General features: G+C 42.2%; 1 protein-coding gene across 1 annotated transcript in view; it reads left to right on the forward strand.

Annotated features, from left to right (window-relative positions):
• Window positions 1–16,946, forward strand: part of ATXN7 (ataxin 7) — an 85,826-nt gene that overhangs the window by 34,190 nt on the left and 34,690 nt on the right. The window contains 1 exon segment of the mRNA XM_036868588.1: window positions 5,611–5,715. Within this exon segment, the coding sequence (XP_036724483.1) occupies window positions 5,611–5,715 (105 nt within the window).

Here is a 16,946-nt window from a genome sequence, read left to right on the forward strand (position 1 = left end):
TGGTGTGCACCAAGGACAAAATGAAGGCCAGAGGGGCCAGGTGCAGGGTGCCAGCGGGGAGAGAGCCTTGTCAGGGGTCTTAGTTTTTATCCTAAGAGCAACTGGAAGCTACGGGAGAGTTCCAGATGTCAGTCATTACTTCACAGTCACACAATCCTGAGCTCACTTCTCAGACTCTGTGCTAGGCAAGGCAAGGAGTCTGCTGTCAGACAGGGCTACAGAGGCATCCACTTATCAATTACCATTCAAAAATCATAAGTCAGTGAGTGAAGGGGTGGTCGCTCTGGTCGAATGACGGGGATTCCAGAAAGAAGAGAGAAGAGCTTTCTGTGCTGTAGGAACAGTTGTGTCCAAAAGGTAGGATTGCAGAGAACAGGGCAGGTTCTGAGAAGACCCACACAGTCTTGAGCCTAGAGCAGGTTGACTCAGCCTGGAGAGATGGGAGGAGAAAAGAGTGCTAGGGCCTTGCTTACAGAGAGGTAGGTCAGGGGTCCAAGTACCACTTTGAAGCCAGCAGAGGTCTTCAAGGAGAGGAATGGCTTTATTACTTTGTAGGTTGGTGGCTTTGGTAGCAGAGTGGAGGAGGCTGAAGAGGGAAGCAACTCAGACCCTATTAGGAGCTCTGTACCGGTGTGTGGAGGCCGCCAGGCTCTGACCGTGGGCACTGGCAGTGGGAGCAGCATGGAGGAGGCAGATTCTGACAGCTTCTGGGAGAATGTTGGGAAATGCCTGGGCTTTTGAGCCCAGCAGACCTGGGTTCAAATCTTGACTGTGCCACTCACTAGCTTGTGAGATCTCAGTGTCTGTGTGCCTTAGTTTCCTGAGCAATACAGTGGGCGTGCATGACTCCTACCTCACAGGCTGTTGGGGGACATTGATTGAGCACTTCCTGGGGCCTTCTAAGGCTTTGCGTGTATTAGCTCTCTTACTCTTTCTACCCTGAGAGGTGCCTGGTGAATTAGATACTGTGATCGTCAACATTTGACACATGAAGAGACTGAAGTTCAAAGAGGTTATAGAACTTGCCCAAGATCACATTGGATTCGGAGTGCTGGGGAGTGGCCCACACTGTTAGCCACTCTGCTTAAAATACCTGTGACAGAGAATAACTAACTGGGGAGGAGCTGGAGACAGCCCTTTGAAGAGATGACAGCTGAGCTGAGACCTGATGTGTGAGAATGCACCAGGCATCTTGTGAAGAGCAAGGGCAGAGCCTGGCCGAGAAAAAGCTTTCCAAGGAGAGAATGGCGATCAGTGTGCCTGGAGCAGAGTGAGCCAAGGAGAGGGGGGCAGGGACTCGGGGGACAGGGAGTGGAGGGCGGAGGGTGGACCTCTGGTGTATCCCATAACCTTGGGGGTTATGGTAGAGGCTGGGATTTTATGGGATTTTATTCCGAGAGGAGTGGCAAGTCACTTGGGAAATTTTAACGGTATTTACGTGATCTGTTGGAGGATTTCGAAGAATCACTCTGGCAGTCGTGTGGAAGGGATTGTCGACCATGTGGGAGACTTTCTTCCACAGTCCATAGGAAAGGTGCTGGTGACAGACTTTACAGTGGTGGGCTGGACAGTGGAGAGAAGTGGACAGAGGTGTTAGAGGAGAGCTGATCGGACCTGCTGGTGGCCTGGGTGTGATGAGGGAAAGAAGAGTCAGGGGTGTTGTGTGGGTTTTTAGTTTGAGAAGATGAGCAGGGTCATTTACCCAAAAGGGGGAAGATTTTGGGGGGCAGGGAACAGGGCAGGGTGGAAGGCAAAGCTCTCTTGGACGTGCTTGTTTGATTTGAGATGTATGAAAGACATCCAGATGGCAGTGTCTAATAGGGAGGGAGTTGGATTTGTGAGTCTAGACAGAGCTCGGGAGCCGTCTGGGCTAGAGATAGAAATGTGGGAGTCGTTGGCATGTAGAAGTTTGGGTGCGTGGGAGAAGGGAGACGCACAGGGTACTGCAAAGGTGAAATGCTTTGCTACGGTGCTCAAGTTTTGTTGTTGGGCACAGGCCTCAAAATGGGGATGGCAGCACCAAAGTAACTGTTCAGGACTGGCTTTGGCCAGAGAGCCTTCAGTCTGCACGTGACTGTGAAGGTTCTGCACACATGTGCTCATGTGTCCATGTGCTTAAACCCAGTCCTTCCTACCCTGCTGGCCTGGGGTCTCCAAAGTACATGACGGCCTCGATGTGGGTGCCGGGCCACTCACTGATTGGAAGATTGGGGTGACCTGAAACCTGAGAAAGATTTAGGGCTTACACACGATAAAATCCATTCTTTCAAATTAGGTCAGAGTCCATGGGGTCAAGTACAGTTTTAAAACTTTCATTATATTTCATATAATGGTTTAAGTTGTATATTTAAAGACAATTTTGTAAACTTTTTTTTTAACTCAATAGGAACTCATTTTAACTTGATAGGAACTCTGTTTTCTGTCATAAATGAAGCTTTTCCCTTCTTGCATTTGGGCAAGTTCCATGTGTTAATTTGTAGATGGGCTGATTGTGAACTTACACTTTGAAAGTATTCAGAAACATACATACTGTCGCTCGCAAAAATTATTTCATTTTCTCTGTTACCACAACATTCCACACGCTGTTCCTGTTGCTAAGGCCTCTGGAATGTCCTAATGCAGAAAAAGGATATAGAACTCCTTTTTTTCCCCCAAAGAAGACATTTTATTTAAATTATTTTGTATCCTTTAGCTTAGGTCCAAATATGGATATCTGAAAGTAAAGAATTCAGAAAGCTAAAATTAAAGTTGCTTTAGGTTCTCCGAACAGGAACTTGATTTCATAGGGTAGCATGAAGTGCGTTTAAGTGTACCATGTTTCTTTCCACAGGGATTGTGTGTGTGTGTGTGTGTTTGTGTGGGCACGCGTGGAATTGAGGTCACAGATGGTGCAAACCTCAGTTTGAGTCCTGGTTGTATTTTTTTGCTGGGTGAAATTAGACAAGTTCTTGTCTCCATCAGTAAAATGAGGATTATATTGAAGGATAAACCTTATGAAAAGTGCTTAGCTGAGAACCTGGCACAGAGTGGTCTCAGAAAATGCCAACTGTTTATCATATGATTATCATCTTTATTGTCATCAATTGCAAATAACTATAAGTTATTGAGGAAATTGAACCTTTTACAGAAGTATAAATTCTTGGTCCCCCACAGAATGACCCCTACTCACTTAGTTTTATTAGTATTTCTGAGTCTCACAAGAGGATCAAAGGAATCAGAACAAAAAAAGAACAGTTTTCTACATAAACATCATTGTGGCCAGTTAAATTCTTATTATTTGAAAGGATTGATACAGTTTTTTATTTTTTACAATTGGCTTATTTATAAAGGGGTGGGAGGCTAGTCCCCAGCAGTATCTGGTATCTGGCAAAGTGACATATTTTAAACAGCATCGCTTGAAATAGAGTGCTGTGAGGAATCACACAAACCAGGCACATTGCCGAGGCCTAAGTCTAAACTGAGACCACTTAATTTAATACTTTAACTACTGTTTAATTAATAAAACTGATCGAGTTGATTTCATTAATGAAACTGTTGATTTGATATTTATGGGCATTTCATACTTTTCAGCTGTAAGTTATGAATGTTTTGCCATTTCTGTAATTCATACTTAATTGTCCTGTATCAGAGTGATTTAGCATAGGGATATATGGAACTTAAGGTAAACTACTTTAAATTTTTATTTTTAAAACTGCAATGTTGGGAGTTCCCTGACGGTCCGGTGGTTAAGACTCTGTGCTTCCAATGCAGGGGGCGCGGGTTCAATCCCTGATTGGGGAACTAAGATCCTACGTGCCACGGGGCATGGCCAAAAAAAGAAACAGAAAAAAGGAAATGTCATGTCAAACTGTAGCCATTGAAAATGGCTTATTACGTGTTGATCATTGCATGGATATATAACCTTTCCCCTTCTCCCACATGCACTATTTTTAACTCAATGTGGGCATGCTTTCAAGGAAAATAGCACATTGTTTGGCTCTTATTTTTCATGAAATTGTTAAGCTTAGTCACAGAAGTCAGCAGTCTGTTAGAACCTTCTTCTGTTATCTTATCAGTTTATGCCGTCAAAGGTGTTCAGCCCTGACATTCAACTTGTTGGAGTTGGAATCTGGAAGGAGTTTCTAGAAATCATATTCCTTTGGTCTTCAAGGGACCAAATTCAAGCCATTGTTATGAGTCAGAATCAAATCTCAACTACTGACTTAGACAAGGTAGTTCACCTTTCTGTGAATCAGTTTCCTCCTCTCTAGAGCAGGGTTATAATGGTATCTACCTAAGTAGTTGTGAGGATGAAATGAGATCATAGCACGTAGAACCTGCTCAGTGCTGCTGCTGCATCCCAGAATCGTGTTGGTCCCTGGTATATTTCAGATTCACAGCTAGCTATCTGTGCAGTTCAGTGTAATAGAAACTGTTTAAGAAAATCTGACCTATAGCCGTGTGTAGATATTAGATCAGTAATTTGACATTTTAGAGATTATCATCACTTTACATCACCTCGGGGCATTTTCTGTTTCCTTTAAAACCACCAAGCCCACCCAAGCTGGAGAAAGTGTGAAATTAAATCTTACAGGAAAGAAAGCAGATGCTAATCAGCTTTTTGGATCTTTTTTCCCCCTTTAAACTTGGTATTTGGTCTACTAAAATATTTGCCTAATTGAAATGTGCTAATTATCCATTCATTGCAGATGTTCTAAATAGTGCTTATAGTGTAAAATGCCAACTCTGAAATATTTAAAAGATTTAGATTTTGGATTTGAACTGTTACCTCTGTTCCCTAGGTTGTTACTAATAATTAATTGTCCACAGTTAGGACTTTTTAGTTAACCATATATTACCAGGTATCAAGTTACTGTGCTTTGTTTTCATGTATATGCAGATAGTCTAGTTTTACATTTGTATTTTAATTAAGTTAACTTCTTAGTATAAAAAATCCAACTTGTATCTTGCCCTATTCTGGTAACTGAACTGAGATTAATGTATGAAATGTTGTGCTTAGGTACTGAGGTTCTTTCTGTCCAGTGGCATCAGTGTGTAAGCAAAGGACTAGAGGTTAGTTGTGACCTGAAGAAAAAGAAGTACGAAAATCATTTTCTTTGTATTACTTGCTGACAAAACCAGCAGTTTTACTCTTCAGTGAAACCTCTGCTTCCTTTCTTAAGGGTTCCATAGAACTCAGAGACCAGATGGCTGGAATAGAATGCATAGTTAACCAAACAAAACCATTAGATGGTACAGCTTTGTGAATTGCTAGGCATTTTATGTGGTTGCAGATTCTTCCTCATAACCCTTGGTAGAGTTCATCTAAAGTTGCTTTATTGTGTGAATGTATTCATTGTTCTCATTTTAAAAGATTTGTCTGGTTTACCTCATACTAATGATTTCTTGTGCATTTTATTTTAACCCTTTATAATGGTGTTTCTGTAAGCCTGATTTGATTTCTCTGTTTTAATAATCATGGTGTGTCACATCAGTTACTTTTAAACTGGAACAACTTTTATCCTGTGTACTTTATCATAAGGCACCTCCTTTAGAAAGTGTTGCCACCCCAGATGGTTTCATATTAACAGGAACCACATGAGTGAGTGATGCTCTCTTTCTTTATTGCAGACATGCCAATATTTGGTCTCTGTCCAGCCCACGATGATTTCTACTTGGTGGTGTGTAACGACTGTAATCAGGTTGTCAAACCGCAGGCATTTCAATCACATTATGGTAAGTGCTTAACCATTTAAAAATCATTATTAGAGGGTAAAAGGTAGAGCAGTATTAAACTGAAGAACAGTGACAGCATGGGTAGGCTATAATACCCCTCCCCCTGTCAGGAAGTAGGTTTTCTAATTCATTGAATGGGTTAATGCCTATCAGATGTTGGGTATTTTCTGAATTTTCTTGAAAGGGATGTGCATTTTCTGATTTTTATTAAAATTAGACAGGGAAAAAATGTATTTTATAAAATCTTTGTTGAAATATTGCATCAGTGTAGTAGAAGGTTTGTTTCCTTCTAGATCCCACGGTTGTGAATTTAGTGGTTGGTAAAATTATATATACACACACAGAGTATAGAGACATGGCTTTTTTAAAGGAAATGTGATTTTGAAATGTCCAGGTTGAGTAGTTGTAAATCTATCTTGATGTTGTAATCTGTGAATGTGATGAAGCTATGCTATCTTGCCCCATCAAAATACGCATGTACTTAGAATGAAGCATTGTGACTTCAGGAGTTTCATGAACCTCTGAGCTGTCCCTGGTCTTTTAGGCTCCAAGCCTGTTGTTATCTGATGTCAATCATGTGAGAATCCAAATAAGCTTGTTTTTCCATTGTCATAATGCTGCCTAAAGTGTTTCAAAAAAATTCTGATCATAAAACTTAATTTTATATCCAGTTAGATTCAGTAACAACTCGAAAGTATTTGAGTGCTCACCTTGTTTCAGGCATTGGGGATGTGGTATCATTCCTACCTCCATGGAGTTTAAAATCTAGCTGGAGAGAAAGGCAAAACTAACTAGACACATTTTTTTAAATAACTGCAAGTTGTTTTGTCATTGTCCTCACGACTACAAATGCAAGCTTGAGACAGGGAAGAACAACAGGGTCTTTCTGTAATAGCGTGTTCAAGCAAAGCCTCTAAGGAGGTGACCCTGGTGACCTGAGCCCTAAGTGAGGAGAGGGAGCCACCCATGCGGCGATCTGGGATAAAAGCGTTTGATACACAGGGGAGAGCCGGTGCCCAGACTTGAAGAAGGCTAGTGAAGTTGGTGAGGGAAGTAGAGACTTGGAAAGTCAGACCTTTTGGACCAGGACCCTGTTCATGTACAGGCTTGTAGGCCAGAGGAAGAAGCCGCTTGGGGGCATTGGAAAGTTTATGTAAGGGAGTAACACAAGACCATCTCACTGGTTGACTTGCTGAGTGTAGATTGTGGGAGAAGGGTGGAAGCAGGGAGAATGGTTCAGAGGTAAAGATGATAATAGACTAAGGCTAAGTGGGGGAGTAGAGCTGGGGACACAGCCTAGCTAGCTTTGAACCTTTGTCGGGCTGGATGCAGTTGTTGTTAAGAGTCACACTGTCATAATCAACATCCCACCTCTTTCCCCCAAGGAATCTTCTTTGTAATCATAAAAAGTTCTTTGAGTTTGTGGTTCTCAGTGAGGCCTGGGAGTAGGCACCAGAGTGAGTACAAAGCTGAATAAGATACTGTCTCCTTGCTTAAGACTCTATAAGTGGCTAGTATCGGAAAAGGCAGTTAGTCAGTTGCCAAGTATTTTGGAGTTAAGGATTCTGAAGCCAGACTAGACTGGATTTAAATCTAAACTTGCAAGAGCCATAGGTTAGTTCTTTGTCTTGAGCAAGTTTTCCAACCTTGGCTTCCTTTGTTATAATGTGGGGACAGTAATAGCAGCCTCACTGGTTTCCAGAGAGGATGAAATGAAACAGCATGGTGAAGGCCCGCATGCAGTGCCTGACAGTTGATAGGTATGAGAGAGAGAAAAGGGTACAGCCGTAGATACAGGAAGATGTGGCGAAAGTCGTAAAACAGTCCAAGTTCTTAAGAATAAGGAGGAGCACAGGTTGCTTCTTGCTTCTGCTTCTGTAACTCAGAGCAGGCTTCTTAAAGGAAATAGCCTTCACCTTAGGCTGTTCGGAAGAGCAGAATGGATTGTTTTTCCCATGTGCAAATTTTTTCCCGTCAATTTTTAGGTGTGTAATACATACGTGTCCATTGTGGAAAATGCAGAAAATACTTAAAAAATAAATCAACTATAATACCCTAAAGTTGGCAGTGTTTTGATGGGGATGGACAGGGCTGCCACATACAGCTGCACAGCTTGTGCACGGAACAGCCATGTTTGGTGGCTCCAGGTTGGCAGCAGGGATGATGGGAGCAAGTGCAGAGGCAGGAAATTCCAGGCTGTCTGGAATGGACTCCGCGGAGTCTCCATTGGCCGGAGCTGGTATACCCACGTGTGGAAAAGCTGTGTGCAAAGGCAGGCTGGGGCTGCTCAGAGAGACTCAGTGCCATCAGACACCCCTGGCCTTGATATGTCGGTGGGGACCTGTTGCAGGTTTTTTAGCGCCTGAGTGATGTGACTTAGTGATGCTCTAGAGAATGGGCAAAGTGGATTAGAAAGGAGTGTGAAAACAGCTGCTGTTTGTACCAAGGCCCACTTAAAGGTGTTACCTCTTCCAGGACTTCCTGAGGCAGAAGGGGGCCCTCTTGGTCCCCTCTTCCAGAAGCACTTCACTCAGTTACATACAGCACGTTTCATGGAGATGATTTTCTTTCTCTTCCTCTGTCTCTCTCATAGAATGTCTGTGTATTGGGGGTGGGGTGTGGGTGAGGGGAGGGAGTGTCTTAAAATCATATTTCTGCTCTTTCTATCTACCAATATGTAGCATACACAGTGTCTTCTAATAAGGTACTTGTTCAATGACAAAGCAATTGTGATAACTTCCAAAATAGAAGAAGGTGTGGTGTGAATGCAGGATTTACATACATAATCCAATGCCTTTTGTCGCCGGGCAGGAAATGCAACTGATAAAGGCCCCTGGTCCCTCTAGTGGCAAGGGAAATTTAAAGCTGTAAGAAAGAAGAGAGTCTGGCAGAAAGATGAGGGCCAGGTGCTGCTGAGAGAGGGATTCAGCTGGGAAGTGTAGAAGGAGGTCCCTCTTTGGGAGCAGCAGCCAAGGAGAAGGCTGATGGAAAAAACAGGAGGTTGGGAGATGGATAGGTGTGTGGGCTTGGGGGCAGCTCCACGCAGTGGAGGAAGGCACCTTGTGATGGCTCTCGGCTGGTCTGGGAGTAACATCTTACTCACCTGGAAAGGAGAGGCAGTCAGGGGACCAGGAACAAGAACCATTCCCAATGCTGCCAGTGTCTCTTCTGTCTTTGGAGTGAGGGGCTGTAACAGGAAGAAATATTTGGAACCCGTTCTTCTTTGTTGTCATTCCAGAAGGCTTATCACTACATGTTTGTTTTCCAGAGTTAACACCAAAAGACCAAAAATGTTTTTGAAATTCAAGAAATTTCTACAATCTGTTTATTACTATATTAGGAAGAACTCATACCTGCCAAAGGAGAGATTCTGCTGTCTTATCTTTTGATGAAATTGGTGTGAAAATGTGTGGGTGGGCAGTCTTCTGTGAATTCGTGTGTATTGCTGATATTCATCTGTGACTTTTATGAACAAATGAGCAGTTGCTACAAAATTCAGCAGGCGGTTTCCTTTAAAACCACTGCTGGACTTCCCTGGTGGTGCAGTGGTTGAGAATCTGCCTGCCAATGCAGGGGACACGGGTTCGAGCCCTAGTCTGGGAAGATCCCACATGCCGCGGAGGCGACTAGGCCCGTGAGCCACAATTACCGAGCCTGCGCGTCTGGAGCCTGTGCTCCACAACAGGAGAGGCCGCGGATAGTGAGAGGCCCCGCGCACCGCGATGAAGAGTGGCCCCCACTTGCCACAACTAGAGAAGGCCCTCGCACAGAAACGAGGACCCAACACAGCCATAAATAAATAAATAAATAAATAAATAAATAAATAATTTAAAAACAAAAACAAAACAAAAAAAACCCCACTGCTGCCTGGCAGTGACAGGGAGGGAGCTACAGTGGCAACAAGGCTTATAACTCAGTTCATGTTGGTGGTAATGTTATTCTGAATTGGTGAGGAGGTTATTACCCAGGGGTAGCGAGAGACCCACAGACATACCTCACTTCTTGTGCTTTGATTTATTGTTCTTCGCAGATAGTGCGTCTTTTACGAATTGAAAGTTGGGGGCAACCCTGCATCAGGCACATTTGTTGGTGCCATTTTTCCAGTAGCATTTGCTGGCTTCATGTCTCTGTGTCACATTTTGGGAATTCTTGAAACATTTCAGACTTTTTCTTTGTTACTATGTTTGTTATCATGATCTTTGATCAGTGATTATTGTTGCGACTACAACTTGCTAAAGGCTCAGATGATGGTTAGCATTTTTTAGAAATAAAGGTTTTTTAAAAAAATAAAGTATTTTTAAATTAAGGTATGTACATTCTTTTAAGTCATAATGCTATTGCACAGTTAATAGGCTACGGTATAGTGTAAACGTAACTAAGTATTGGGAAACCAAAGAATTTGTGTGACCCGCTTTATTGCGATATTCACTTTATTGCGGTGGTCTGGAACCACACCTGCAGTGTAATATCTGTGGAGTGTACCGGTACTTTTTTGCTAGCCGAGCTGCCTTTTTGGGAGTTAACTATTAACCAGGATTTCCATTGGAGCAATGATGGTGAGTGATGGTAGTGTCCTTTTGGCATTTCTAGTTTCATAGTCTGATTGTTCTTGTAGTATAGATGGCTTCTTTCTTGGAACTGCATAGTAATACCATGCTTTGTTTTAATGTTTGAAATAGTCCAGGCTGCCTCATATTTCTCTTCAGTATTTTTAGGAGTGAGATGTTTCTTACTGCTAATTTTCAGATTTAAAATGTAATTGAATCAGTGGATCCCATACCTGATGTGCCTCCAAATCAAAGGGGAGCTTCCTAAGTGGCCCCTTCCTACAGCCCACTGCAGTCTAGCTGGCTGGGAGTCGCCAGGGATAGCACCCAGGAGTCTGCATTCCACACAGCTCCCTAGGCTGATTCTGGACCACAAGCTGGGACAGAATGCGTTATGCTCACAGCAGATCCCCTCACTCGTAGGGGCTGCTGCTTTGTATTCCTGTGCTTGGCATAGTGACTGGCGCAGATCGGCGCTCCGAGATTTGTTGAGTCTAGCAAGGGATGGCATGAAAGGAGGCCCCTGCTTTTTTTAACTGATTTTTAACTTTTGTATTACTTGCTAGAAGTCTCACAGTACTTGCCTCTAAAACTTTACATATGAAAGAGGGCTGAGATGGTTGACATTCCCTATGGCCAGAAGCACCTTTCTTTTGAGGTTGTGAAACCAAGTTGGGAATCTGAGTTGATCATTTAGTAAGTAAGTGTGTTGGTCCTAAACTGGCTACTGAATAGCGTAAACTTTGTATTTCCTGTTTACATGCATTTACTCTGGATCCGAACAGGTAGGATCAGCTGATGACTTTTGGGGGGGCCTCTGGGGTTCGGTGTTGAAAGAGCTTCGCAGGTGATTCTGAGAAGCTGTGCACTTGCACTGCTCTGTGCTCTGCCGCTTCTCTTTGAATTTGCTTGTGAAGACTACCATAATTTCTCTCTTAGGCAGACATGGGCTTATCTTACCTAGGCGAAATAAATGAGTGATGTTAATTCAGCTCGGACAGGTGCTACGTTTAGCATCTCTATAATTAATTGAAACCTGCTCGACTGTCAGCTGTTGAAGTATTTTGCCTCTGATGAGTTAGGCTGACCCACTTTTTCACCTTGTGGCTCAGCCCTGAGTCCCTGAGCACATGTGCCTCTGCCACCTTTTCCCAATTTCGATCCACCGAGTTCCATCTTTATGATTTGCTTATTTAATGCCACTTAATATTTTTTCTTTAAATCAAACCACTTCTATTTAAATAAATCTTTCACAAAGAAAACCTTACTAGAATCATCAACAGGAAAACTGCTCTTCTTGCCGTATAGATGGTAAGTGTGAAAATAAACACAGTGAAAGATTAAATCCTTTGTTGCTGCTCTTGCCATGCCAGCACTCAGCCTTGAGCCTGCTCTCTTAGTTAAAAGCGAGACTAGCACGTTTTAGGCAAGTGTCATCCACAGAGTAGCGTGATGTTACCAGAAGACTTGAAAGAGATTTAGAAAGGGAGTAAGTTTTCACTTGAGATTTAATGTTATTAATGTTGGAGAGTGATACCTACTCCATGTTTGGGGAAACACCAGCTCAAGCTGTTGGATTTGGTTTCCTCTGATGTTCAGGGAGCTGTCTCCTGAGGCCAGCCCTAGCCTAGGAAATGCCTTACCGAGCGAGCAGTATTCTCAAATCTCATGTTGATCTGCAAAAGGATCACAGTTAAATACCCTTTGCCATTTATCCATCGATACCACGTGTTGCGTGCCGTCCCATTGCTGTAAGTGGGGTGGGAGTCTGGGCTTGGTGTGAAACATCTGCCCCTCTCTCAGACCTCGCTTCACAGATGGGGATGTCATAAATATGGCTTTTTCATAACTTTATGAAGGTACCTTTAGCAGAAACACCTCTGCAATCTGAGAGCTTTCTCCGCGTGCAGATATTACAAATCCTGTAAAATTAACAGCCATGTGTATTGCTTGGACTTAATGTTCCCTAAAGTGCACTGAGGTGGTTTGGATTCTTTTAGGTGCCAGCATAAATTATATTTTCTAAAATGTCATTTTCAGCAGAGGACGAGTAAACAGAAGTTACTCATACTTTTTTGAGCTAATTAATTGGTTTCAAAGCCCGTCAGTGTAAGAGCAAAATGAATCTTACTCTGAGATCCCGTGGGCTGTTTCTGGTAAAAATGCCGATCCCATTGTTGACAACAATTTCACATAGTTGTGACCAATGATTGCCATCATATAATTAAGTTAATCTGCATCACAGAGCAGAGGTTTTGCTGTTTAATAAAGAACACCCTCTCCCTCTTGTCATCTGATGGACTTAGATGTGGAAAGTAACATATTCAGGTATTTTGAATGAGTTGTTTTATTTGGCTATTAAGTAACTGATTTTGGATAAAGAAAAAAATGTTTCTTTTTTTCTCTCCAGTTGTTAGCTAAATTTGGCCTCTACATTCTTATAATTTGGGTCTTATTCTACTTTGAAACTTTCAGTGATACTTAATCTTTTTAGGATTGGCATTCATTTAAAAGCCCACAGAGTACTGATAATTTGTACTTGATTCACAAAGTGTTTTTGCACGTATTATCTTATTTCTTGTTCTTAGCGACCCACTGAATGGATGGTTTTATTCCCAGTTTACGGATCAAACTCCTAAATTAAATTTCATTCACACAGATAAAATGTCCGAGGCTGGGTTTTCTGTCTGCTTACATCTGTTTCTTTTGCATATAAGAAGGATGTATAGAGTTAAAAGAAAATCTAGAGTAGATGTAATGAATTCCACATGTCACAAAACTGTCATTAATGACAGATGTTCTAGTTCAGGTAGAATTTTAAGTTTGCTTAGAGTGGCTGGGTCAGCATTGTAAACCAATTACCTCAGAGAGGACATTTAGTAATTTGAAGACGTAATGGTAGTAGGTAGATATTTGATTTAGCATAGTCATTGGATTTCTCTTCAGCCTGTTCTACTTTGTTTAACCCTAAATCATAGTAGCTATCCAAAGCCAAGCTACTCCTCTTTTTGTTACAGCCTCATAACATTTTTCAGCTTCTTTAGAGAATTGGTTGGCATATTTCTGCACTCAGTATAAAGATTGAAATTTGTTGCAGAGCCAAAAATACTTCACTCTTTTACTTCAAAGACACACGCCAGGCCTTTCTCCAGCAGTCGGGGGCTGAGCCAGGGAAGGGAGCAAACCAGAGCAGGCACATCAAAACGTGAGCAATGTCAGGGTAGACATTAGTTTAATTCTCGAAGGAAATTCCAAGTTAACTATTTGATCTAAGCTTCTTGTCACTGAGCAGCATGATGTAAAATTAATGCAGTGAATTCAGTTCTTTACCACAAGCCAAATAGTGCTAATTAAAATTTTCAAATAACTTAAGTAGCATCAGATAAAGGATCATTTTGTCCCTAACCAATGTAATTTTATCTTTTTTTCTTAGTTATATAATAAGCAGGTACATTTAAAATGGTGTTATTTATGCCATTTGTGGGAGCAACATTTTAATTGCTAGTTATAAAATGTATTGATTTTCCTTTGTACTGAAATCTGTGCCTTTATTAATGTCTGTGCCTTTGGGGTTTTTAAAAAAATCATAAACTGGAAATGAATAATATCATTCACATTTAACGAGTATTTATTGAGTACCTCCTGTCTAGGCATTGCTCTCCACTGAACGGAAAGCAGTGTCTTTGATTTCATGCAGCTTAGGGAGGGTAGAGCGAGAAAGATGAAATCAAGTAAAATAAGATGATTTCAGGTAGTAATAAAGGCTTGGGATAGTGTGAGAGAATAACTGGGGCAAGGCACTTCTGGTAAGGCCAGTCAAATGTTGAAGATCTGGAGGAGCAGTGTTCCACAAAGAGAAAATAGCAGGTGCAAAGATCCTGTGGGGAGGAATGAGCTTGGCAGAAAGGCCAGTGAGGAGGTGGAAGAACAGTGTGAAGGAGGAGAGGGGTCCAGGTTGAGGTTGGAGAAAGGGGTGCTGCGCCAGATGGAAGGCCGATGCAGGCCATGCAGAGTCACTGGAGGATTTTGAGCAAGGAAGTGTCTTGATCTGATTCATGGTTGCTCTGAGGAACATAGAGGGCAAGAGCGGAAGCAGGGAGATGGTTAGTGGGCTGTATTGCACTAGTCCAGGTGAGGGTGGGATTTGGAGAGAAAGCTTAAGTTGAAGATGGTAGCAGCAGAGGCAGAGAGATGCGGATAGAATAGGAATCAGCACAGAAGTAAGAAGGCCGGCAGGGGTGGCTGATGGACTGGGATTGAGTGAGACGGGAAAAGAAGAGATGAGAAATGGCTCTTGGGGCTTTGGCCTCAGCAGCTGGATGGATTTACTTAGCTTGTAGATCATGGGGTGGTTCTTTCCATTTGTATATGGGCTTTTGTTTGTTTTAATGAGGTGTACTGACCTGAATGAAAAGCCTTTGATGTAATATATTCATTCAGTCTTTAGACATTTTCTAGAGATTGTGGGGGTAGAAAATAGTTATTGCAGTGATGCCAAACTTTGGGGTCATTTATTCTTTTGGGTGTTTGTTGTTTTTGTCTTTTTTTTTTTTTAGTGGAACAGTAATTTAGTCATGTAAGCCAGGAAACAAAGGGATGCTCTCATTTGGGTAATAGAAACTTATTGATTAAAAAGGAAAAACAGGGGCTTCCCTGGTGGCGCAGTGGTTGAGAATCTGCCTGCCAATGCAGGGGACACGGGTTCGAGCCCTGGTCTGGGAAGATCCCACATGCCACGGAGCGACTAGGCCCGTGAGCCACAACTACTGAGCCTGCGCATCTGGAGCCTGTGCTCCGCAACAAGAGAGGCCGCGACAGTGAGAGGCCCACGCACCGCAATGAAGAGTGGCCCCCACTTGCCATAACTAGAGAAAGCCCTCGCACAGAAACGAAGACCCAACACAGCCATAAATAAGTAAATAAATAAATATTTAAAAAAAAAAAAAAGGAAAAACACATGTATTTGATTTTTCCATTATTAACATAGTAATGCACGTTGTGAAGGAAAAACAGTAACCATCAGCAAGAGGATAAACATGCAGTCAGAATAAGTAAATCTCCATCTTACTTTTCAGGGGTACAGGTTGGCATAAACCCTTGGAATGTTTCTAGACCCCGGACAAGGGAATATTTGGCTGTGTATTTCTTGTTCTCTCACACACATGGAAAATTAGACTTATTATAAGTTCACTTTTTTAAACTTAGTGATCTAGCTTATTTTTCCATGTTAATGCACATTACTTCCTTCTTTTTAAAGATTGCCTATTATTCCACTTTCTTAATGTATTTAATTTAACCTATCCCCTATTGGTGGACATATAGACTGTTAGTGCTACATTATCACGTGTAGTGCTTTAAACCCATTCTTCTTTGGGAATGTCTGTCAGTATGTCAGTGTATTGATTTTCCACCTGGAGGCTGGTCAGAGCTGCCCTCCAGGTTAGTGCTGCTGTGATTGAATGAACTACTTCAACAGTTCTGATTTGTGTCACCAGAATGAGGCAGTGAAAATGTGAGTTTCCAGCAGCATCAATCAATCAATAAAAATTGTTAATGTTCGCCAGTGCTACTCTTGACTTCTCTGCTACATATAGAAATTATTAGGATGGATGTGCTTCAGATTTTAAAGGGGACATTTCAGGATATAAATCCATATTTTAGTTATATTTGCTGAAAGATGTTTTTCCTGACAATCATTTCACAAGGCTAATTTGTGGGTTGACTAGTTAAGATACACGTACACCTGCTGTGTCAACCCCGTTAAGCTGTGGTCTTATGTCTGACCAGAAGAGGGAGTTTTTATCGCTTGGATATGCAGTAGCACCTACTTACTACCTGGCTGGGGTAGTTCCTCCCACGCACATGCTAGTTCAAGCCCCTAAAACTGGTTTGGGGCAGGGGGCAATGGCTAAATATATCTGTTTCCTTCCTCATTCCTTATTGTGTGTATAGAAATTCCAGTCTTTAGGTTTTCTTCTCTAGTCTGTTTTTAAGACAACAGTGCTCAATTTGAATGTCAAAGCAATTGTATACCTTTTCCTCTTGTGTGTTCGAAAGTTAATAAAAAGAGAAATGGAGGAAGGTAATTATCTCAATTTAAAATACAAGCCATCAGCCCCTAATCACACATGATATAGTTCTTTTTTTTTTTTTTTTTTTTTTTAATTTTTTTTTTTTATTTATTATGTTTATTTTCGGCTGTGTCGGGTCTTCGTTTCTGTGTGAGGGCTTTCTCCAGTTGCGGCGAGTGGGGGACACTCTTCATCGCGGTGCGCGGGCCTCTCACTATCGCGGCCCCTCCCGTTGCGGGGCACAGGCTCCAGACGCGCAGGCTCAGTAGTTGTGGCTCACGGGCCCAGTTGCTCCGTGGCATGTGGGATCTTCCCAGACCAGGGCTCGAACCCGTGTCCCCTGCATTGGCAGGCAGATTCTCAACCACTGCGCCACCAGGGAAGCCCATGATATAGTTCTTGATTTGTAGTCTCCTAGGGTGAAAAACTCCAGTATGAAATTTGTTTCATTACTTCTTATGCTTGATATTTTAAAAAGATTGCTGAAACTCCTACTACAGAAGATTTGTAGTGAGCTTTAGAAAATTAAGGTGTTGTTTCGCAAGAGTGGCTAATAGGCCTTTTTCTGTGTTATTCTTACTGTGCTCAGTTGTGTTACTAGATTCTCAGTCTG

Source organism: Balaenoptera musculus, chromosome 11 (assembly GCF_009873245.2).
Source record: "Balaenoptera musculus isolate JJ_BM4_2016_0621 chromosome 11, mBalMus1.pri.v3, whole genome shotgun sequence".
Lineage (NCBI taxonomy): Eukaryota > Metazoa > Chordata > Mammalia > Artiodactyla > Balaenopteridae > Balaenoptera > Balaenoptera musculus.